Genomic DNA, 24,494 nt, shown 5'->3' with positions numbered 1-24,494 from the left:
TTGCGGCTCAGTGACAGGGATCACTGGATCTCACCCCCTGCTCCTCCAGATCGAGGCTGCACTCGGCCTCCGAACGGACTCGTCCGGACCCAACCCTTCCTGGTAGCGACGAGCCTTTTACTCTAACTGGACGATGCTTAAACCACACAGCGGATCATGAGACGGTTCCTGGACGAAGAGGGAAGCCGGGCTGGGACGGTGGAGGAAGGGAACATTGGAAAATGCAACTTCAGGTTCGTCTCGAGTTTCTGAAACGGGTTACAGAGCAGTGCGCCCCCGGTACCAGATCTGGCGGTTCAATGGCTCCTCGAATACGAAGGGCTCGTACGCCCCACGATTGCTTCGGATCGCTCCGGGCGGAGCATTTGGCGCCATGCGAATTCTCCGTGGCAGGCAAATTGTCGTCGCGGTTCGTCGGGGCGCAAGAGTGAACTTTCACTCAGGCATGCAGTGTCTTCAGCATGGAAACAGTAATTCACGTAGCATCACGACATAGCATCACGACTAAATCATTCATTCCATCCTCTCACTCGTCTGAAAGGGCAAGATTCATCAGACTGCGCCAAGACATCATCGCAACTCTGGCATCCCGGGGGATGCCAGCCACATTAAGTCAACCGCCTGCATGGCCGCAACTCCCGGCAATTCCTGCCGGCCAAGACGTATCGGATCCACCAGCCCCCCTAGCAGCGTCGCCCATGCCATCCCGGCGGGATGCAATGCCCTCGGCAAAACTCGCTCGTTTCATCAGGAGCTTCCCATCCATGAGTTTGCTGCCGGGGCGGAGCATTGGTTTGGGACGACTTCTCATTCTATTGACCCGTGTCATCCGCATGCTCACCGTGTGTGTGCTTTGTCTGAGTCGAGATTCGACAGACTCGCGGCAACAAAGTCAGAGGAACCAACGGGTCACTCGTCAAATCAATTAACGAACTCAGAAGATGCCGTTGTATTCATCCCTGCCTCCCTCCAAGCCCGTCAATTCAGCCATCATCGCCGCTGAATCCGTGGTGGCATGTAGACCATCAAAGTGTATTCCGGTGAGTCTTGCTAGCCGGGCAATGTGCCCTATAACTTTAGCCAGCGTACCCAATAATAAGGACGACAGTAGTAAAGAAAGCGATAGGGGTTGCAATAAGGGTTAGACGATTGACTGCGACGATGGACGACGACGATGGACGACGATAGGGGCGAGAAGAACGACATGGACGACATCAAGAATGAGAAAGAGGATAACCGTTCTGTTCTATTATACTATCTCTTGATTCAGTTCTACCTGAATCGACCTGTTGAAAGGAACAGGGAGACGGAAAGGGGCTTTGATTTGCTGCAGCCGTGGTAGCCAAACTTGCGAGACCGCAAATAGCCTATCCAATACAGTGCTGATGGCCCGTTCGCCTGTTTTGTCCTTCGAGCCTGGGATATCCAGGTGTGTGATGAAAGGTGGTAGATGGTCTAGAAGTTCGCCTCTGAAGCACCACATCCCGATACGTAGCTTCTTCAAGAACAGGAACTTTGCGAGTGTCGATACGAGATACACTAACGGACAAGCAACACCCTCGGTGCCTTCGATGACCAAGGTAAGTGATTGCAACCTGAGAGACAACGGCTGCAAACATTCGATCACCTGGCTTGGCAGCGGTTCAAGCAACTCGGTGTTTCTTCCGGGCTCAAACAGATCGTGGTTGAGCTCTAGGCTGAAGTGGACAACGTTTGGCAAGTGGTTGATGAGACGAGCCAGGTTGTCATGGAAGATGATGACATCGCGAAGACTGAGATTGGTAATGCAATTGCCATCAAGCAGAACTCCTTGTGGAACCTGAAAGATCCGGCACACTTCAGGGTAAGTGGTTCCGTTGATGTCGACTGCCGAGATCCTAGCCCAAGTGACGAAGTTGACTATGCCATCCAAACCGAGCTTCTAGCGCCATGGGCGCAGGAGGCTAGACCTCCAAGCGAACAGCTTTATGTTTGGGAAAGGTTTGTTGTCTTCGTATTGCTGAGAAAGAGGATTGATGGTCGCGTCGCCCATGCAATCCCGAACGATGTCAAGGATGTCTGCCTCAATGTAGAGCGAGATGTATTCCACCGCGTGCCGTGTGAATTGAAACACCATAGCGACTAGGGCAGCGCAGGCCAGATTTGCCATCCGTATTTGTTCACGTGTGTGCGGGCATCGGGGGGCATCCGGGGGTGGCGTTGACCCGGTGAGAAACTCCTCGAGTGCTAGTCTAAGCTCTTGAGACAGTGAGAAACCTAACCTCGAGGCAAATTGCAGGAGTGCTGTTGCCTCTTCCGACGGCCATCCCAAAGTGTCCTTGTCAATCGGTCTGATTGCCAAGTACAACTCCTTCATGGCAACAAAATCACGGAAGTTCGGGTCAACTGCTCCCATGACGTAAAGAAAATGAGCCAGATCCGAAGGTGCAGAGAAGTGGAGGATCTCAAATTGGTCGCAATTCAAGGGCCAGAGCTTGTGCTCTGACTTGAATCGCCGCCGCCGGCTCCTGTGTAATGACGGCTCGTAATCAGAACTATCGAAGCCATAGCTCTTTTCGTTGTTCTTGGGATCTGGTACGCCGAATCCGTATCCGCGGATTCGTTGCATGGGTGCAAGATCGTCGGAGGTTGTCTCCACGTCGAGAAGGTCCAGGGGCAGAGTGATGAGCCGAGCCATGTGTACGTTGTAGAGACAATAGCGTTGTAGTTTGATGTTGAAGTGACTCTAGTGTGTGGGGTCTATTGATTGACAATGAAAAGTGCTATGCTGTTGGGGATGTTGTCGTGGTTGTGGGATGTTTCTGTGACGTTGGGTTTGCGGACGGATGGGTGCGAAAAGCACAAGATGTGCGGACCGAAAATGGCGGGCATCGAGCTTGCCACAGCCCGAACAAGTGCCTAGGTTACTGGTCTGGTCGGTCGAATTGGCAAACACATGGCAACAGCAATCGGGCATCGCAAAAGCACAAACGTCCCGGGAAAGCGCGATTTGTAGGAGGGAAGCCACGAGCAGCCGATGGAAACCCAGCCAGAACCAGCTTGAGGTAACACGACAAGGAAGCTGCGTCTAAGCAAACGGCAAAAAGAGTGTCTTCCAAGTTTGGGTGGAAACTGTGAGTCTGCATGGGCAGAAATGTGGGAAGGAGGTGACGTATGGCCAAAATACCCAGTGATGGAGCGCATAAAAAGAATCGGAACTTCCTCCTCCTTCCCAGATTCTTGGACACCATCATCGCACACCTTGCGTTCCTCCCAGGGAAGCAAGGGCACCCTGGCCAGCTTCATCTCCCACAGCATGCAGCTGTGTCTAGGGAGCTCTATTATGGATCATTGTTCTTGCCGTCAACATCTCCATTGTCCTGCTTCGTTCCCCATCGCCCTGGCCGTCAGCTTCATCCTCCGTACCCGTCGCCTTTGGTATCGCCCTTGCTGTCATCTGTATCGTCCCCGTCGTCTTCAGTGTCACCCTTGTTCGTCCTTGTCTTTCTCATCTACCTGTACATCAAGACCTATCCTGTCGCCAGGGACCTTCCACATATTGGGTCTTCCACACATTGGAACTCGCCCAACCAGGCTCAAACGGTCCTCGACTCGATTCGCGCGCAGGCTCCCTCCGCCAGACCGCTTACCCTGCCAACCATGGCCCGCAACCGGCTCACTGGCCATGTCTTCCACAACTTCGACCTCGCCAATTGTGCCGCTTTCAGTGCCACAGGCGCGTTCCACTCCGAAACCCTCTGTCTACACTAACCCGGAAGGCGATGCCGACTCTGGATGCGACAAGCACATCACGTTGGCCAGCACCAACGATCCCACGTTGCAATCTTCTCAACCTACCAGACCCTGCCCTTCCCGAGCTGGCGCACCTGCCACAAATATTCCGTGTCGCGGAAGTAACAACTCTCGTGGCCCTGATGTGTGGCCTTGCCACTTCGGCCGTTGCGCTGAACGTACTGGAAGCATCTGTGCAAATGAAGAGGGTCAGTGTCGAATCTTTTTCCGTTGTCGTGACGCAGACGCTGACTTATTGTAGAGAATATAATCAAGGACCGCAACAACAACAGGACTTTTCATGCGAAACCTGGCACAGAGGGCGGCTTTCCTGAGGGAAATTCGGGCATATCACAACCAGCGATGCTGGCAAAGAAAGCGAGACTGCTGCCATGTTCTTTATTCATGCCACCTCGATTCTCTCGTGCTCATCCTCGTTGCGTCTCTTTTGACTTCACTAGGCTTTGCTCTTGGTTGGCAGGATTCTCTCCGTGCCGAGCTGTTGGCTGGCCCAATCTTTCAGCCACCATATGCTGCCAGACTCCAAGGAGCTACGTAACGCCGTCCCCTTCGACTCTAGAACTTAGTTTCTCGGCCCTTCCGTTTTGGATAGTCGCGGCATGGCTCATGAGAAACCTTGAAGGCCATGCCTAAACCTCGCAGTACAGGACGTTACAATGCATGATTTTGGCACAAGAGCACGGGTCTATTATCCCAAATTTCATGTTTCGATTAATTTCTTATATGATTCCAACTGTAACCCTACGAAATACCCGAAAAATGTAGTAGGGTTTAGCTCATCCTGTCTTGTATACACGCATTCCCATTGCTGTTGTATTTCTTTGTCTTCTTGATCACTCTGTGTCAACAACACAACACATTGACGACGAACACTACACCGTTATTGACCTTATTCGCACTCTGAGAAGATCTGAAGCCCCGGGCCCATGCAGTCTTATTCGGTGGTACTCAATGGTCATCTCGTCTTGGATAGGTCCCCTTAGCTTGTGGATTCGGAACAACAGAGGCCGGGCTTACTTCTTCGCAAGTAGGCTATTATATGCAAGATCTGATCGCGTGGGTGGGGGCCCTTCTTCTCAGCCAAGAATAAGTTGAAGGGCGTCCGCTACGATTCTATCTTCACCGGGCCTGATTATGGCCAGATGGTGCAGCTTCTTCGGATCGCCAAGGAATAGGCGGTGCAATGGATACATCTTCAAGGCATCTGTGACAGTACGCCCGGCCCGCAAGTCTTTCTTATCATCACCCAGTCCACGAACGAGACGCCGAGATCATTTCAGCTGTGGACGCACCAAAGACCCCTCAAATGCAAGTCTTCGGTGGTGTGACAACCAGAAGTCCGTTTCCATGGCAGATCACAAGTGCCGCGAGCTTTCTGAACTCAATGACCAAGTATTCTGGAGTGTTCGGTACTGTCGTCTCTCTCGACCTCTCGTACCTCTAGTCGCTGGACTGAGAACCTTGGCTCCTTTGATCAGGATAGCCACACCTCCGGTCCAACCGGATCTGGTATCAAGGTCGATCCCCCCCGGTGCAGGTCTCCTAGAGCCTTTTATATCAAACTTCAACCACTCCACAAAATCAGCGATAGCAATGCTCAACACCATGAGGCTTTTGAAACGTCAATAATGACAACAACCAACCCCGGGCCCGCAAATTCTTCGAGACTTCACTCATGCCTGTCTCGTTTTGCGGACAATGACAGTGCCCATCTTCATTCCGAAGGCTCCAGCCGCCCATTGGTTTATTGCAGACAACATATCGCGTGTGGCCTGGGAGAGTTCAGTTGATTCCGTGGTCTTTGCTTGCACCCTATCAGTCGCTCCCCTACAGCGACATCTAGCTCAACCCACAATACTGGGAAGAGAGAACTTCGACGAGCCAGACATTCTGGCTGTCGGTATATTGGAGCAGACCGTCTCCATCGACAAGCCCTAGTGGAGGATCAAATTCTCTGGCATCTAAGTATAGAGGATGTTAAAACCTTCGAAGGTGCAGGATGAAGTGAATCATTTCCTGCTGATGAAGGAGGTCCTTAAGACTGTACCTATCGACGACGCAGGGAAGCGACTCCTCTTGCCAGCTAGATGACAAGACAGGCGCGTCTCTTCCGCGCTTTGGTCGATAAGCAGCGGGAGGCCACGAAGGCGTTGGCCACTGGCAGCCTTGCACTCTTCAACCAGAATGACGGCTTCGCTGACGCCTTTGAGATGGCTCGGCGTCTGGGCCCCAAGGTCCGTCGATCTGGGGCCCAGGGCAGGGTGAAGACCTGTATCTACTGTTACTTTGGCTGCACTGCTAATCAAAATGCCGTCGCCATCTCAAGAAGCAGTACGACGCCGTCATGTGGCCGACGCCTGGCTGCTGAGCCTGGCCGGGATTATTTGGGCAAGTTCAGACCTGACTCGATAGCCGTGTTCAGGCCCGAAGCTCCGGGCGTTTTGAGTCTGCTTCATTAAATCAGATTTCTTTGGTAGACGGGACAAGATTTATGAAATCTTCCATGGCATACCTTCGACCGGGGCCCTTTGATAGTGGCCCATACGGGCTGGAGAAACAGTCGTTCGCAAGGGATCTGACCTTCTATTTGTGCGGGCACTGGCGAACACTCACAAGTCAAAGCGTCCTGCGAATGCGGAATGACAAGATGTGAAGCGCTGTCTTCTGTCAAACCGAATGGTTGATGGAACGTGCTCATATACCTTCATCATGGATCTCTATCTCCCAGAGAGCCACAATCTTATTACCTTCCATCCGAACTTAATTGTCATCGAGGACTTCTGCAAGGCCATCAATTGAGGACGCTATACCCCGGGCCCCAATTGCCACGAAAACTGACCAGGACCAAAATTGGTGGGTCTCCTTTCGCGAGGCAGTCCGAGACAACGCGCCGAGCCACGGCATCTAGGACTTTTGAAAGACTTCAGGCCAAATGGATCCAAGGCTCTGCGATTTCACAAGTCGACAAACCGATTTAAAATCGTAATTCGAACGCCAAGCGTACACCCGAGTGACGCTGCAGCTATATGCCTATATGCCGAGGTCAGAGGCTACGTTCGTTATCCGAACAGGGTGTTCTTATCTCGTGTATCAACAGAGCTCGAGACAGTGTTGTTTTCGAGTTATGACTCGCTTATCAAGATCAGAGACACACACATCATCGTCAAGACCTTGTAATCTGCAGTGGTCCGGTGTGCGTGTGAGGTGCTGCAAAACGTAAACACATTGGTTTTGGGAAACTAGACACTTGTCATATACAGAGATGCCTGTCTCGAACCTCAAGGTGGCGAAGAAGCCGCCATGGCTGAACCCCGGGCCTCGAACATCATGACATCGATGAGATCTATAACTCTGCAGATGATTCGTGCGTCACCTCGGCCGTACAGGACCACTTCGTACTACCAAGCATGAGTTCATCGATATTCTCAATCGCGGCTCTGCAACATGGTAACCAACGTCACCGCGCTGTCTGGCGGATGACAAAGCTCGCCAAACACATAATTTCCGCACCAGGCATCGATAGAAGTGACGTCGACAACCTGCGCGGAGGTCATGCGGTCTCCGTATGGTGATGAGGTGGTAAACATCTGGCAGCGATGTAGTCAGACACAGTGTTGTTTTCGTCGCGAGCTTCATCACTTACAACCCGGGGCCCTATAAAGCGACTGATGTTGATTATCCTTGATTCGGTTGGTGCTATTTGCACTACCCCGTACACATCTCACGAAGAGACACATGCAACGTACAGGGATGTCCGTCCCGGATCTCAAGGCATTGTGAGGAGTAGGTGCCCGGTACCATGAAGGTGAAGCGAAAGTCCTGTCTGCTTCGTCCTACCAGCTCAGTCACCATGGGCAATGCCACCAAACAGTATATCCGGGTCCTCTATGGGCAGAACAGACGAAAGAGTCAACATACGCTGGCTATGCTACAGTGCCTTTGGCGAGGAGGACCGGACACAACCGTTATAGTCATGGCCGTCTACGCTCATCATAGTTCTTCTGCGCCGTGGAACAGACTTCGGGGCTTGCTGCATTGTTCTCAAGCCGGACTCCTTGGGCTACCTGAGACACTGGCTGGAAACCTCGCACGTCAGCCGTTGGTGTTGGCCTATGAGAATTGACATCGACTCATGTTGCCTGGGCCAGGCCGCTTCAAGGCGGGAGCTGCGTAGTTCCGAGCACTAGAGCTTCTTCTGGATCTTCCCGGCCAGCGTTCTCAGGCTACAGAACCGGCTTCATTGTCTTTCTCAAAGCCCAGCCAAATACATGAGGCTGGCGGTGGAGAACGGAGTCATCGATGTGCCTGGAGGACTTAAGCCAAACTCAGACCACGGCCACAGCCAATGGATCCGACAAAGTTCTCCATGGTCCACTTCGATTTTCATACGGATAAGCGGCTTAGCAACGCAGCCAGTTGCGCCGAAGTACCCATGTCCAAATTCTGCGGACTGCCAATGAGAGACGACCCCTAAGACAATCAAGCCGCCGGAGAAGACATGACGATGATATTGCCAGTATGTCACTTTTGGCTGCCTGGACAGTGCCTTTGCAGGACAGTGATAAGGACGACGAACGAGGACAGCCGATGAAGCACACCAACAAGAACAGCATCGAGGTCCTGCATGGCCTCTTGCCAGCCTGTTTGGCTCCTTATGGTTTTTCAATCCCCGGGCCCTATGCCAAAGCCTTCGACCCACTTCACGAACCATAACTGTTCACGGCCTGCTTTGGCAAAAGAATGGCGATGAGAACACAGGGCCAACCGGCAGTAGGCTGGTTGAATCTCACAGCGATATGCGATGGTTGCTATAGCTCTCTCCGTGCTCTTCACAGGCAAAAGTTCTTCGATTCAATGAGGATTGCGCAGGTTTCAAGCCGTTCTCTGCGGGTACAACAAACCACGCACGTCCTCATTCGAGCTGATGCGATTCTGCAGCAATATGAGACAGCCTCGAGCGAAGACGGGCCGCGTTTCTCGTCGTGACGATTTACCAACGCAAGCACGACCAAGTGCAAATAAACAAACGTTTCATTCCAACCCGAAAGGGGCTGTAGGATGTCGAGAGAGACGTCCCACCTCTATTACGGGCCGTACGGCAATTCGACACCTTGAGATGCAATGGGATGACGGATTGCGCTGCCTTCTTACTAAAAACATAAGAAACTTACATTATAATACATTCCCGGGCCCTTGAAGGCTTGTAAGCGTCAGCCTCATCATTGAGATGAAATTTCATCTGGTTGAATGCGATCCCGATGCAGAGCATAAGGGCCAGAAAAATGGGCATGGATCCCAACCTGCTCGAAGGGTCAGGACAACTAGATGTCAGCATTCCAGTTGGTGCTCATGACAGGCTTTCTTCCGCTCTGAGCGTATTGCTAGAGTCAGTCTTTTCGATATCCAGCTAAACTCCAGGACCTGAGTCAGATGGATTGCAATGTTATCAGTGGAGATCACATTCCAGATCTACATAATTGCCTATCTAGACTGAAACTCTATGTAGATGGAGGAGGCATCGGGGCTGGATCCCACGGATTTCAAGCCACGGACACGTTCACTTGGGCAGTTCGCTTTTGTTCATAAGTACTTGATAAACAATATGTCATCATGGCCAAGATCGATAGCCCCCCCAGACTTTAACGTTTAGCATGCCCTTGGCTTGACGCCACCCGCTGCTGTGTCGAAGGATATCACCTTCACTTCTAATCAAATTCGCAAAGCCTGGCGTGCAGTAATTCTACACCATTATGAGGAAAAGATCTACCGACGTACTCTGGGTACCCAGAACGCCTTTCCATCCATTACCTAGGTCAACCTCGCCAAAGACTTCCTTCTTCGGCAGGGATATAGACAAGCTAGCATACCGTGTCGCTATACCGAAGTTCTCCATAAAGGGAAAGAGGCTACTCAACCCCAGCCTGCCTATCGGGCACAAGTGCGTCTTCACCATCGTCAATGACGCAGATAATGATTTCGAGAAGATCGGCTAGGAGGACTTTACTCCATCGTCAAAGTCCCACTCGCAGAAGTTTACCAAGGACAAAAACGGCAAAATAACACCAGCTCTCCGGTCGTGCGTTCCCCGAATTGTTGCGGCACATGTAAACGACCGCCCAGAGAGCAGGATGGAAGACCATCCCAACTTCGATCAATGGCGATGAAGCATGACACAAGCACGATTTATCAACTTGGATCAGAACCATCTATCTATAGTGTGCGGAATAAACTGGGGGAAACCAACACGAACACTCCTGGGCAGATATTTCCAAGCGGATTGTGCAGTCGATGATAGAATGGGAGGCTCAAACCCCGTCGGCGCCTTTGTCACTCAAGCTAACGCATGGGGCAAACGCATTATAATCCAGTGGTACACATCAATCCCTCAAGGAACTCGAGATGTGGAGACAAAGAATGCAAGATTGGCCCCCGGTTTATGTATGGCATCATCTTGTGCAGCATCCTTATGTGTTCTGCGTCCATTTCTTGGCGCTCAAAAGTCTTCTTCGGCGAAAATATTGCCCCATTGTTGGCCCTCGAGCCCCGGGACCAATTCATTCATCCATCATGAGAGAAAAGATTTCATTCTCTCATGATACTGTCGTGTTCAAGTATCATTCTTTCCATGTCATCTGCAGAAGCGACGGCACTTTGTAGTATCTATCATAATGCGTTTTCATCCCTTGAACTTCTTCAGTCACAAGACCACACATGTTGGGTTAGAAATCACATGCCCTCCGCCTTCGAAGTTCGTTTATCTCTTCCTGGAGGCCGGCCATGGCTACCTTGTAGCTCTAGTATTCATCAGTGCATTTGGCTTGCAGATATGTTTGTAGTTGAGATCATATGTTGAGTCCCGAAAGTAATGTATTGCCGAGACATTGCATGCGGCCACTAGGTAGTACGCTGAACCCTGGATTGCAATTAAGACAGCGGACGGATGCATGACATCGCGCCAGTCGATGATTCCGCAACGCAGTTATGCTGCCTTTTCAGCACGCCTGCCAAAGCTCGGGAAGCGTTCTGAGCCCTACAAGAAGGACGTCGACGAGGACAAGCAGTTCAGCCCCGATTACCCCTTATATACCATGGTCTGTCGAATCACACGGATATTGCTATTCGCAAGGAGCGCTTGATTTGCTATAGGCCGTCGTTGTATAAGCTCATATGTGCTAATCCGGGACCAGGTAACGCGTCGATATTATGAGCGACAGCGCTTTGGTTCCGTCGAGAAAGAGATCTTCAGCTTGGAATAGCCACAAGCAAATCTACAGCCAGTTAACCATATGCTATCCGTATTCTCCATCATGCGGCCCATGATGGAAATCTGAGAAACTTCATATTATCAGGGGAACATCAGCTAAACGGAGATTCATGATGATGCCAACGGGGCTGTAAGAAAGGCAACTGGACGAATCTGCCATGAAATGGCTTATGTCTGCGACCATGATTCGGAACCACGACGGAGAGGCAACAGTCGAAATAACGTTGAAGATTCACTTTTTGCAGGCGTTCCTACAGATAGCCTACCGGAAGTTGCCATACCTTAGCGAAGAGGTTGGCAGGGACATTGTTCTTCACTTCAGCGAACAGCAATCTGTCGAGAGACGTGGGCTAGGTCAAAAAGGCTTCGTTTGCGGAAGTTGACGAGACCAGCAACATGGAGATTCGTAATTTCCATATTCTCGAAAGCGATCTCAACCTTGCCTCTTGCCTCTGTCAATTCCACGAAGTGGGCTCCAAAACAGCTGTGATGCTGGCACACAGCTTACTGAAGTGGCCACTTTCATGTTCACGAGTGTATGAATGCGAGTCCTTCATTACGCGACTTATCCGTTCCATGTTGATATACAGAATCCGAACCCGACAAACTGCCAGACGCACTTATGATGTCTTAAAAGGTGTGGTTATCACACCAATTCAACTCAATTTGTTCTTCAACCTGTGTGTTGACAAGCCGAGCTCCAACCGCTGAACGTCGCCATCACCTCCACGTTGGGCCACACCATGGAGAAAGTCATTCTATTTCATTCTCCGGAGGGGTCGTCTTCTTAGACCTCAGCTTCTCAGAAGTCAACCAACTAGAGGCAGATCTCGCCTCCGGGCCCTCCAGGGAGTACCCGAAGTCTAGGTCCTCCGAGAAGCATAATCACATTCAAGTTCATTCAGTACAGTCATAAATTGACGTTGAATTGTCTCGGCGATGGCATCAGCCTCATCCGGTTGGGCTTTCCGTCTTGCTCGAGATGGACAAGTTCCCCGTTTCGCTTCAGTGTCCCAGGCAGTACACGTCAGGTTGGACTTCGACCCCGGCATGCCAGACCATTAGGTGAAGCATATCGAATCACCCGACGAGGGTGCAAAGCATAGGTCCTGCGAGTACCCAGTAAGAGTAAATTACGAAGTTGGAGACTCACAGGGACAATTGCTTGAGTTTGAAATGTCCTGAGTGCTTGGACATCTTCGACAAGAACAAAACAATGAAGTGCACAAGAGTTTCAAATTGCAACAAGTGGTAAGACGGTATGTGGGAAGAGGAAGAAAGTAGCATCTAGGTCATCCTCCGGATCCTCTAATATTAGAAATTATCTAAACGAACACAGAATAAGTATGGGAATGACGTCGCCTCCAGTCGGCCTCCCTGCCCCATTTGTGGGTGAGTTCAAAGTCTCCACGGACATGGAGCCGTTTGAAGAACATCGCCCTTCCCGAGGACACCGACTCCTCGATAGTGATTCAAACAAACTAGTGGTCCGGCGAAACTCAAAATCATCGAGCATCTTCCCGATCATCCATCACCTTTTATTATTCACCTTCCCCATCTTCAACCAACATCACACTTCATTGTAGCTGAAGTACAGGTGATGTCATCTCACGTGGCCTTTTCCGTGGTGTCTCTTGTTTTTAGTATTGAGAAGACTGCCGAGTAAGCATTATCGCGAACAGTGCTTCTCTTCAAGGCCGATTTATCGTCCAAATAACCTCTCTACTTTGGCAGCGCGCGCGAGAGGGTGATACACTATGAGAAGCAACAATTTTTCTTAAATCAGTGAGCCAGGCATCATGTGTTATATCACTATTTACGAAAGCCTTAGGACAAAACGGTCAAGGATCTGCAAAGATCCTGCATCTTCTCAACGCCATGTTCGTATATCGCATCTTCTTGGATCCTGAGACGTCGAAACCAAGTTCGCCCCGGGCCCCGCAACGCAGTCGGTTAGCTACGGCTACCAATTAAATGCAGCAGTTGTTTCCGAGACCAGCATTCCCATAAGCTTATTGCTTTTCACCGAGAAAGAAATCATCGTGTCTTTCTCTAGGCTCGTCCAGCCTCGCGACGTTTTAGGCGCAAACCCAACACACAACGGAAGGCTCTAGACAAATCGGAATCCTAGAGTTGTATTGCGTCGTCAAGTATTGAAACGACCACTTGACACTTGTAGGCGCCCCGCAACGCCCACTTAATCGCAAAGCTGAGGAGAAGGATTAAGTTCCCGGTCTCAAGAAAAGAGGCAAAGCTCTCCAGATCGCTAAAGTGAAGTTTCACAGAAGCTTGGAGACAATATATTGCCGATGAGAATGTGTTCAAAGATAAGGGCCGGAGTACCTCTTGTCATCGTAACACTAAAGTTCGGGCCCAAGATGAGTATGGTCTGTTGGCAGACGACGGAGCAGCTCGCGATGATGAGGTTATGGTTACCTCTCTGTTGCTCAGTGCATCTGGTGTCAACTACCATGATGCATGTCACCAAGGCCTCATCATTGAATGTCCCCAATCATGCCACCCAGACGCAGGCAGTCGGTCGTCTGTGGCGCCTAGGTCAGAAGCACGCGGCACACTGGCGAATCCTGCAGGTTCAAGATATCTTAGATTCATTCCCGAAAGCACGGAACTTGACGAAGGCTCCGGTGGCTGCTCGTGTCAAATAAGACAAAAGTCAGACCGGATTACAAGAAAAAATTCATTTCCGAAATCCATGTCCTGGTCTCTGTATGACGATCAAGGAGACTGTAAAGATGAGCGAGTCGACGCAGAGCCCCGGGCCTCTGATAGACATAAGCTTTGGTGCTTGATATTCTTTCGCAGAGGAGAAGATATCTGAATGCGATCTCACACTTGCGTCTACTCCGGAGCTCAAATGGCACCTCCGTCTTAATTGCTCTTGCAGTAACTGTACGACGCAGGATCTCCCGCTGGGCGTAGGATCCAGGAATGTCACTCGAAGGCTTCCGTTGACTTCGTTAGTAAAAGCTGAACGGGTCCCCAAAGTCCGAACTAATCACTTCCACCCAAGCCAAAGATGGCAATGGGGGTTGGTTTCCCATAACGGGCGACGCCCTGGGTTGTAGAAAAAGATGTGCGACAGCCGCAGTTGGGCCTGGATTATGGCCGAGGCCGAAGCCGACTACTCTGCTCGTTTGTGGCATGAGCGTTTTGGTGCAAAGACACGGGCCCTGGACGAGTACTCCTCGCCTAGGAGGTTATCAACCTTGCTTCCAGTGGGAAAGCGGAAACACGACGGTGAAACGGCCCACTAGTCCCAGAATTCATGCGAAGCGCCTTGGCCTCATAAAACGCAGATCAGAATCATCTCATCCAGGTCATATTGATTCAACACACCTTCTGACGCTTCATTTTCTGGGACTTGCATTCGAGAAGTAGCTTTGGATCAGGTCAAGCCACCCCGCAGCAGTCAAGTTGTCTTGCACCACTGCCACAGCTCTGGGCGTCGTGTCTGCGTAAAGCGTGTGTCCCACTGTAGACATTTCTCCTCTTCATCCTTCGATAGATACACTTTTGTGGCAATGGAGAGCGCTACCCAGCACTTTGCGAACAGCGCCAGTGTTTGCTGTGGAAAGCGAAGAGAGTTGGCACGGCCCGCTGCAGTCTCAACAAATCTCAGGAAGGTTCTGCCTCCAGGCTAGAAAGAATCATGTCGCTGCATCGTTGGCATCCTTTCTCGAGCACAGGGGGCACGCCTACTAGTTTCTCTGGCAATCGCCTAGTATGCCAGAAGACTTCAGGAATGATTTTCGATGGCGATACCTAATACCTTTGTCCCGGGTCCGTAAAGCTCGCCTACCTAGAGCCTTGTGCCCATTATATTAATGATGATCGATCTTGCTGGAAATCCTCGACAGGTCATTCAGCGATGTCACTCCAACAGCATGCGGTGCCTGAAGCAACAAGGCAGATGGATCGGAAAATGCAAACTCGACCATTGCAACTGTTCAATCGAAGGCGGAAACGGAAAAAGAAAAGTCCCGGGCCCCTGGTGACCTCAAACTTGATGGTCGTTCGCAGAGCAAGAGTGGAAGACCAATCGTAGAGTATGGACATTCCCTACGGCAAGGGACGGCCACCTCCTGGTAAATCTAATTCCATCGATTGCCTAGCTGTACGACTCTCTAGGGCCTCATTCAAGTTCCTCCTTGTCCCGGCAGGCCTCATGGCGTCGATGTTGTTCTGCGCGAGAGAATATGTGTCGGAGCAGTGGGGAGGGGGGGCTTTAAAAGGTGCAGTCGCCGGGACCTCGTCCTTGCGGCCAGAAGCAAAATAGGTACTAACGATAATTACCTTTATTCCAACACCGAGAGGCTTCACCTGAGTTCACTTGTGCACAGCCACATATTTGTATACCTCGGGACGTAATACCGCATCCACGGGCCGCTTTCGAGGGGATGCGGTATCCCCAGCCCCTAAATATACCCAGTTCAGAACCGTACGTCTATGGTACGGTGGCGACAGAGGTCGATTTGGCCGCGAGAGCCGCCGTTGGAAATGGGTGATTTTCGCGTCGAGATCCGCGACAAAACGTGGGAATTATACCTTTGCCCGGGGGCCGACGAGTACAATTGCGAAGAGACGTTTACGACGTACTCCTATTCAAAGCATCAGAGACTAGAAACATACGGGGTTCTGGTTCTTTGCAGGGAAGAGCATGAAGGACGACAATGGAAGGTCAATTACCGTGAGGGTTGTCAAGAACACAAAACAGAGGAAAAGAGGCACAGTAATGGAAGGGATGGCATGAAATGTCTTATGTACTATCCAATTTTAACCAGGAAACAAAAGAAATACAAATCTACTCGAAACCACGAAACCACCTAACATAATGACGTTATGCCATAGGTTGAAGAAAGAAATGTGATTATCGTTGACACACCGCAGAGAGACAAAGTCTTGGTGTACACACAAAGCTCCATCATTCGTGCGGGCAAGTGGTTAGTTTTCATCCAATCAGCGCCATATCAAACCCGCAGGAATGATGGTGTGTGAATGAGTGAGACACTGGGTGCTTTGCACTGCAATTTTAGTCCCTCCCCGGGGAATAACACAAGTGAAGGCGCCCTTCGAATTTCGGCACTTTGACAGATAAAGTCTAAGAAGCCCACAAACCATATTACTTCGTTTCCCGGCTTGAGTCATCGCAGCATTTTTAATGCACGTCAACGAAGTGACCACACACAAACCTCCATCATGGAATGAGTTGTGAGATAAGCACGACGACCACAATGCTTGAAAAGGGGTTTTGGTGCTTTACGTAGCTTGACGGAAGTTTATGGTACCCTTTCTAGGTAGAAACAAGCAACACTTCAAAACCCATGGCCCTCTTGTCCGTATCTCATGGATGCGTCAAAAACGCAAGTGGCTGCCTGTGTTATCGCTTAGGATTGTCTTCATCCAATCAGTATGGCTTCGATGGGCATTTGACCGGCCTGCGTTGCATATATGCTGCGTGACATTCAGACGACTAAGGAATATGGACAGGGTCAAGTTGCAATATGCATTGGTTCGCCTGCATTGCATTTTTAACCTCGCCCAAGGGAAAACATCGCCTTGAAACTTGTTCCTCCCAGAGTTTTGTTATACTCCCCATGGTACAGAAATCTCCTTTAACAGAGAGGGTAACCCGTCCAGAGGGTAATACTTACATTTGGCGAATGCAGACTCCTTGTTGTACGTCTGACATGGCCCTCAGGCTCCCGAAAAGAAGTTCTATCACGGCTGTCAACCAACAAGTAACAGTCATATCATCAAACAAGCCCAAGTCCAGCCTCTTACGCTGTTTTAAACTCGCGCCAATGAAGCCCTACTCGCAATAAATTGCTTTGCATCTTAACTATCTAGATCTTGCATTACTCTGCCGTACGCGGCGGTCCGCGGTTACTACCATTTGATATGAAGGTCACCCTCTCTCACCGATGCGAATGCGAGACGCGTCTTACTGTGAAGAGCGCTTCATCAGTCACAGGCACATTTGCACTGCATTTTTAGCGGTCCTTAAGGGGACTTGTACCACCTGCTCTCATCATCCACTGGGAGCTCAGCCACATAAGCGACTTAACGTGGCTCATAGAGTATTCTTCGTTACGAGGCTTAGGTTATCTTATCGGTAGGGCTGCAGGAGACGTACACTGCAATCTGAACCTCTCCCAAGGGGAGTTGCGTTTAGTGACTCAGCCAAGGAAATGGCACTGCGCCCTCTGTGTGCGCATCATGACGTAGATCTTTCTTGTGCTGCATCTTTGCTCCCTCCCAAGGAGATATTTTTAGTGTATGCTAAGCAGTAAACGTCATCAGCAGGACGGATCTTGGTACGGATGCAACCTGGGTTCTCAAATTCACTGCATTCTGAACGCTGTCGGACGAAACTGCAAAACACAACCCCCGCCGCCTAAACTGACATTCAAGAAGACAGCGGAGACATTGGGCTTCGAAAACGTTCCAATACAGGCTCAGGGGATCAATCAAAAGCTATGGACAACCAAGTTTCAGAACACAAGCCTTAGATAATTAGCCTTTCACAGTTCGTGTTCCAAGTGTCCCACAAGTGGCAGTCCCTCTACAGTGAAACGACCAACCTCCAGAAGGGGACATCATGCAAAGCGTGCCAGGGACAGCGTACGTGTCTCTTGTTCAGGAACCAATCAATACTCTAGGCACCTACACCGTAAGCAGCAACGTACGCAGCCCTAACCTCGCCGCACTGCATTTTTAACCCCTCCCGAAGGGTCTTCTACTTCCTAGGTGGTGGAGAGTGTCAACCCGTAACTGGGGTTGGAGGTGCCTCATGCATTAGCGATCTGACAGGCCGCGAACGCCGCAGTTTCAACTCCCGTCGATAAGAGCTCCGCCCCAGTTGCCAACTTACCTATCCACGCCGAGTGTCTTCCGATTATCGCCCAATCAACGATCAGGTACACTCACCGAGACGGAAAAGTTGCAGAGCGATGTTTTGCCGACTGCACTAGCAGGGCTTCCCTCGAGTATGGTTAAAAATGCAGTGAATACACCAATTCGGAAGTGAAAGCGTTGCACAAGGGTCTTTGACAACGGTCATTCTCGCAGAGCCTCGTCTTCACTGCATTTTGAATGACTCCTGACGGAAGGTTTCTCCTGATAGTTGACTAGTCAACTTCGCTGCGCATGCAAACCTCGCTGAATATGTCTTTCTTCACCGCATCTTAGCCCTTGCTCAGGGTATTAGATACTTACAGTCCTATCAAGGTAGCGTCAACTTCACCGCAGGCGCGGCCGATGAAGGAGCATCCTTTGCTATCTTTGAAGACATTATGACATCCCAGGTCCGAAAGTTACACTTCAGCCGTAGAATTTAAGTAACAAACGTCGAGTCTGTTCCCTATGTAATCATTCCTTGTGGCATCGTACGTTAACGCCAGCTACATCGACCATACAATCTTGCTCTGGGTCGCCTTCGCCTTCTCCGGCGAAATTGCCGCTTGGTGCTTGCTCATATGTGCAGGGCTTACACGTGGGCTCACGATGAAGCATTTACGCACATTTCTAACGGCGCCCCGATGAATTCCTCCAAAAGAACGCGGTCCTGCGCGGGACTTTTACAACCCTACACTGCATTTTTTAACCACTCGCGAGGGAAGAAATCCCACCAGGTGTTTTCCACCAATCACCGAGTCACCTTATTTCTTGCACATTCTTGCACACTTAGAATCCTGCACCACGTCGTCATAATCATGCAGTCTTCATTGGTCACGTTATAGTTGCGACCCCCACACCTTTTACTCGCTTCACTGCATTTTTAGCCCCCCCTGAGAAAGCCAGAAAGCGGAAGCTTCCGCCGTAAGATTGAACACCAGACTGTGAAAATTAACATTTGGAAAAAATTGGAATAGTGTGTGCTGTATGTAGCTCTCCACAATATTATAATATGACAAGTCGAGCGAACAGCCGTCAAACACCCTAAGCGCCATGCCCGTTCCCCATATAATCATTCCCAAAGGTATCATAAGTAAGCCTCCTCAACCGCTCAATCTCATTCTCGGTAGCCTTCTTCGTCCCCTTCAACTCAAACCCGTCATCCCCAAGAACGCCAACCGTAAAGACCCGTGTTCCATCCCGCTTCTGGAACCATCCCATCTGAAAATTCACATTGGACATCTGTCCGTGGAGCTCCTCCTTCAGTAGCATGTGCGTCCCCGACGGTAGGTGGTCCGCGGCGTTGGAACCCCGTAGGAGACCGACCATGCTCTCGATGCTGCTGAAGCCCTCGGGCGCTAAGCCCCTGGTGCCCATATTGAACACACTCTCCCGAGATTTGAAGAGAATGGCGGCAAAGTTGACGACGCCTGCCAAGCACAGGATCGCGACGATGATGTATGTGATCATTGGACTCTGCTTCAGTCGACGTCGACCTGTGTCGATGACGACGGCGTCAATATCCGGAAGGGCTCCTGGCGCGCCAGACGATGTCGAGTCTTCATTAAGCCCCAGACGGCCCTCGACGTTCAAAAGCTGGCCCTGGATAAAGCTATACTTGTGATTCAGGCGCCTTAAAAGCTCTCCCACCTCCAAATCCCCTGCCCATGGCTTGATATACGATTGTATTTCGTTTTTCATCACGTCCGCCAGGGTATCGTTAAGTTCCACTCGGCTTAGTCCCGCCTCCAAAGGAAGATCGATCGGGGGATCCCAGGTCCTCATGGTAGAAGGGTCAGTGATTGGCGGGTTATCCGCGTCGATGATGAACTCCCCATCTACATTGATCAAGTTCACCTCGGTGTCGACTTTGGCGACGGTGTAGTTGCATTTCCAGATCTCCAGGAACTCGAAACCTTTCATCATCGCCGAGTACTTGCCCCAATAGTACGTATGCGTCCTGACGGGAAAGTACTGTTCATCCGTGAAGCCGCTTTCCGCTCGAAGGTTGCAGACACCGATGGTCTCTCGGAGGTTCTCGTGGGACCTCATGATCCCAGCGAAGTAATCGCCGACAATTCCCGCGTCGGACATCAGGTTGAAAACATTTGTCATGTTGGCGCTTGTCTGCTTGGAATTGCTGCAGGTAAAGGGCTCAGTAACCGTTGTCTGATAGTAATCCAGCCCGCTTTCTGTCATGTTGTTCTTCAAGATGAAAGAGTATTGGTCGTCGGGCAGCTTCTCGCAGTTTGACTGAGTTTGCGCGGCTGGAAAGGTCATTTTAAGCGTCTTGTTCTGCGCATCTTCAATACCGTCCAGACCGTCAAGGATTGGAAATACGAGATCGCCAAAGGTGTTGCGAGAGGAGCTGAAGTTGGTGCCCTCCGCTCGGCTCAGAAGACCAGCTAAGGCCATCCTGGTGACAGAATACTGAGCACTGTTGTTATCCGCTGCGCCGGGTTGAGTTCCGAACCAGGTTTGCTGCGTCAGTTGGAGGCTCGTCTGCTCTGGCACCGTCTCCACAGTGAAGAGGACGGCAAGCAGAGTTGTCAAGAAACCGCAAATAATAGCCAGGGTCTGCGCAAGTGTCAATGCCCAGATGCGACGACGGAAAGAGTGGTAAAGTGCCCGGATTCCAAGCATGTCGAGTAAGGAGCAGTCGACCTCCTCCACGCTGCATGGCCGAGAAGACAGACATGAAAGAAGTGCGAGGTTCCGATAAATATGATCGCATGAGCTAACATATCCAGAAACGATAAGGGCGACTGTAGCTGGTAGCGAAGTCCAAAGGAGGTGCCAGTAGCCGTCTTCATTCACATCGACGAATCCGTTAGATGTTTCGGACAGACGCAGTGTGTAGATGAGACCGGCTGCAAGGATGGCAACGAAGATGACGAAGGGCGCCCGAATCCAAAGCCTGAGAGCCGTCGGAGTAAATCTGCACCGTCTCCATACAGCTGAGATGTCGATGAGCGCCGAAGATTCAACGCCTTCGACGAATTTTGGATGATCACGGAAGAAGATGAGATTGCCCACCATAGTTGCGGGGTCTCGATGCCAGACAGCCGTGCGACGCCTGAAGCGTATGGCAACTAAGAAGGCGATGCAAGTACTCAGTGCGGATAGTACGATCATGACCACGCACACCAATTGGTTGACAATCAACTTGTCAGTGCTCTCCAGGAAAGCCCCATCATGCTTGAAGCTGTCGGGTTCACGAAGAAGATAGTGCCCCAAGAAGGGACCTAGCGTCTGCGTCAGGTTCTTTACAGAGTCGTATAAGTTGTCCGTGGTGATCAAGCTGGCATCTCCTGAGTCGTAGTCATAACCCCAGAATAACTGGTTTGCTTTGAGGGGTCCGGCCGTGTTCGTTTTGTATGTGTCGGGCACAAAATGTCCTCCCATGTTTTCTGGGATCGACTTGTAGAGCAGCTTCCACGTGTCTGCCGCGACGATGGTCTTTGGCTGGTCTTCTAGCACGGTGATCTTTGGTATGATACCGTCGTCCACGACCTCAACTTTTGATAACCATGCAGTCGGCGAGCACAGCACGGCAGCGCCGTCCGTGAGGTACATCCTTGAGGAGTTGGTTGCCGATCTATCGAAGCGACCCATCCAGAACACGAACTGCGTACTTTGGTCGGGCAGGTTGCGGCATGGTCGCCTGGGAGAAAGAGTGTCATTCACGGTGCCCCAGGCCTCCCAAGAGCGGCCACTATGGATGCTTGGCTGCGGAACTTCGTAGTTGATGACCGGTATCTCAGCATCGCAGCCTTCGAACGTGAGATTCACACCAACGGTGGTGACGATGTCTCCATCTTTCCCTTCGCTGTAGGTTGTGCTCCATGTTGAGTGGCTCTGCATCTTCAAACACTGCATGTCCGAGAAAAAGGCATCCACAACAGCCGTCATTGGTGACTCAGAGGTTCCTCTGGCAGTACCGTTCACTTCCCGGAATGTCTGATATGCGGCTGTTTTGCTGACCCCAAAGGGATACAACATGTCGAAATCCTTCATCGCTCGAGCCGCATAGTAAGGTGTGGTGTCATCGGTGTCATCTAGATAGCCCACGTTGAAGGAGTCGAGGACATCCGTGGTAATGTTGCTTGGTATCTCAACCGTCGCAAGGCCATACAGCGCAGGTGCCATGATGATTTGGGCTTTGAGAATAAAACCAATCGTCGTGGCCAGAAACACCAAATAGTGTTTGTGCTGCAGAGACTGAATCAGGGCCACGAATGCCGACATCGCTGTGTAGTCGAGCGCGTAGCCGTCTTTGCCCAGGGGCATGTTTTGGCGCATGGCAATCCACGGCATATACCGCATAGCCTGCAGTTCCACTCGTGCCCATAGAACAGCAAGAAGGGCGAGAGCTTGCCGAAAGTTAGTTTCTCGAACAACGTACTGAGATGCTGGTGATGAGACGCTTACCTGCAACGGGCCCGATTCGCCAGGCGTAAACCAAATTCGCCTGAGTCTTGACGAGGCCATCATGTTGATTGCTGTACCGCATCATGAACACCAGGCCCGCCGTCATGAGGAGGAAGAAGACGGCAAAGGTACCGACAGACTGAGGTCGCAGCCACTTGGGTCTCCAGGTTACACTGCGGTGAAGCCTGCCTTTCTCAGCATCGTTTGCATCGCTGACGCTAACGGCACGAGTTCTCGGCTCATCGTATTTCGTCTCGGGCAGCTTCTCGCTGTTCTGTGGAGGCGGACTCTCCGGCGATTCTTTTGGCGATGCTTGGCGAAGGACAGTGAACTGCTCCTCGTCGCCTGTTCCATACTCTCTCGTCGGCGGTCTCGAGTGTGTGTCGATGGTCAGGCCGTGTGTCGACTGGGCAAAGACGGCCAACTCCTCCGCAGTCGGTACGACCGTCTTTGCGATTGGTTTCCGAGGGATCGAGTATCTCTTGACTGTGTTCCCACTCAAGGCTTGGTGCCCGGCGGCGATTGTATCCATGATCCTAGCTTCTCAATCTCGACCGCTGGCGGGAACGAAGGATTTCCATCTGGCAGATGAGACAAAAAGGCACAGCAACAGCTTTCGTTTCTTTTGGTGGCACAGCGTCCCGCGCCGGAGGAGCGGGTAAGAATCTTTTGTAGCATGCCGGCGGCCTGTTCTTGCAGCAAGGCTAGATGGAGTCGAGTCGTTCGTGTGGGTGGACCTCTTGCGCGAGAGATAATTAAGCGCCCGCGATCAGGTTTGAAACGCAGTTTGGGGGCTGTGATGATGGAACAGAGAAACACACAGTGCGACCAGGCAGTGGCCCGCTCTCCGTGGGACGCCTGCAAGGCTGGGTGCATGCAGTCACAGGGGCCAAATGCTACTCGATGTTGGTATTGCAGGGGATCTGTAGGAGACGATGAGGCAGGTGAGCGGCGCAGTCAGAAAATAGTGAGAGCTGAGTTGTTGGTGCACAGTGCCTGAAGACGATGTCGCGACATTGACGAAAGAGGAATGGGCCGGCCCTGACGATCGGATGCTGTGCTGGGTGAGCAAGGCTGGTGAAGCGAAATGAGAGGAAATGTTTGGGGACTTTGCAGCCTGGACAGACCAGGTTTGTGAGAGTGGTTGGAGTATCCGTACCTATCGTGCCTAGATGGCTACGACCTGCCCGGTTGGGATGGGGAGGCTGACAGCGGAGATTGGATCGGGAAAGCGCAGACTTTTACGAGGCGAGTCGCGATATTATGTTGAGGAAGGAGAGATGAATGATAGCACGCGCCATGCAGGAAGGCGCGAGCAATCCAATGTTTCTGACAGCAGGCACGGTGCGGGCCGAAGCTCGGGCATCCACCAGCCCGGCGGTGCGGATTCTACGGCGTTTGCAGCACGGCGTCACGGCCCCACCAGGGAGGCCGGTATCCAGGTGAAGGGTAAGGCACTTCCAGCTGCTGCCGCTGGGCCAGATGGCAGTGCGACGATCTCATCGGCGCATGAGGCGGCATCTGGCAGAACTGCCAAGTACGTAGAGACGACTCAGGTCTGGTCTCACAGCGGATGAACGGTCTTCATTGCCTGTTTCTCCGAGGCAAGCATGCGGCGCAGCGGCTGCGGTGGAGGTTGCCCGCATGACCTGAGCAAGCTCACAGAACACTCCACAAAGCTGGTGCCGGATCTGGCAGCGACATGTTCCGTTTCTACAATATTAGTATGCCTTACCTAGATGATCATAGAAAGCCATCAGTCGGAAAAAAAGGGCAACAAGCAATGTCGATGCCAACCCAGCCGGATTCCCCATCGCCAGTCAAGCTAATTTGACTGCTGCAATACCCCTCGTCCATCACAGCATCATCCTTCCACTTTTTCCCAGTAACCAGGCCTGGACCGGCCTTACAGTGGACTCGTGCAGTGGACCAACGGCGCAGTGCAGCGGGCCCCCATCCAAAGACCCTTCATGGGTAAACAGCAGCTTAATGGGCTCTAGCTTGCCGGTTCGCGAGGGCCGCCAACCGGCAGGGGCGGCGCCACCCAATTTGAAGCCGGCGATAAGGACACGTGGAGCGCCGATAAGACACG

General features: G+C 51.4%; 3 protein-coding genes across 3 annotated transcripts; 2 read left to right on the top strand and 1 right to left on the bottom strand.

Moving 5' to 3' along the window:
- Positions 1-3,295: 3,295 nt before the first annotated feature.
- CGCS363_v014590 (uncharacterized protein) lies at positions 3,296-4,106 on the top strand (the record flags this gene model as incomplete). Its single annotated transcript, XM_036646439.1, has 2 exons — positions 3,296-3,438; positions 3,461-4,106. 2 exons carry the CDS (start codon positions 3,296-3,298, stop codon positions 4,104-4,106), a joined length of 789 nt encoding a protein of 262 aa, XP_036489006.1.
- A 1,773-nt stretch (positions 4,107-5,879) lies between these two features.
- CGCS363_v014589 (uncharacterized protein) lies at positions 5,880-6,251 on the top strand (the record flags this gene model as incomplete). Its single annotated transcript, XM_036646438.1, has 1 exon — positions 5,880-6,251. The coding sequence occupies one exon, from the start codon at positions 5,880-5,882 to the stop codon at positions 6,249-6,251; it is 372 nt and encodes a 123-aa protein (XP_036489016.1).
- A 12,764-nt stretch (positions 6,252-19,015) lies between these two features.
- CGCS363_v014588 (uncharacterized protein) lies at positions 19,016-22,934 on the bottom strand (the record flags this gene model as incomplete). The annotated part of the gene is made up of 2 exons (XM_036646437.1): positions 19,016-22,344; positions 22,403-22,934. The coding sequence occupies 2 exons, from the start codon at positions 22,932-22,934 to the stop codon at positions 19,016-19,018; spliced, it is 3,861 nt and encodes a 1,286-aa protein (XP_036488911.1).
- Between the last annotated feature and the right edge of the window lie 1,560 nt (positions 22,935-24,494).

Source organism: Colletotrichum siamense (assembly GCF_013390195.1).
Source record: "Colletotrichum siamense strain Cg363 chromosome Unknown KSG_Cg363_contig10, whole genome shotgun sequence".
Classification (NCBI taxonomy): domain Eukaryota; kingdom Fungi; phylum Ascomycota; class Sordariomycetes; order Glomerellales; family Glomerellaceae; genus Colletotrichum; species Colletotrichum siamense.
Note: the sequence above shows the minus strand (reverse complement) of the source record. Positions and strands in the feature narration are given on the sequence as shown.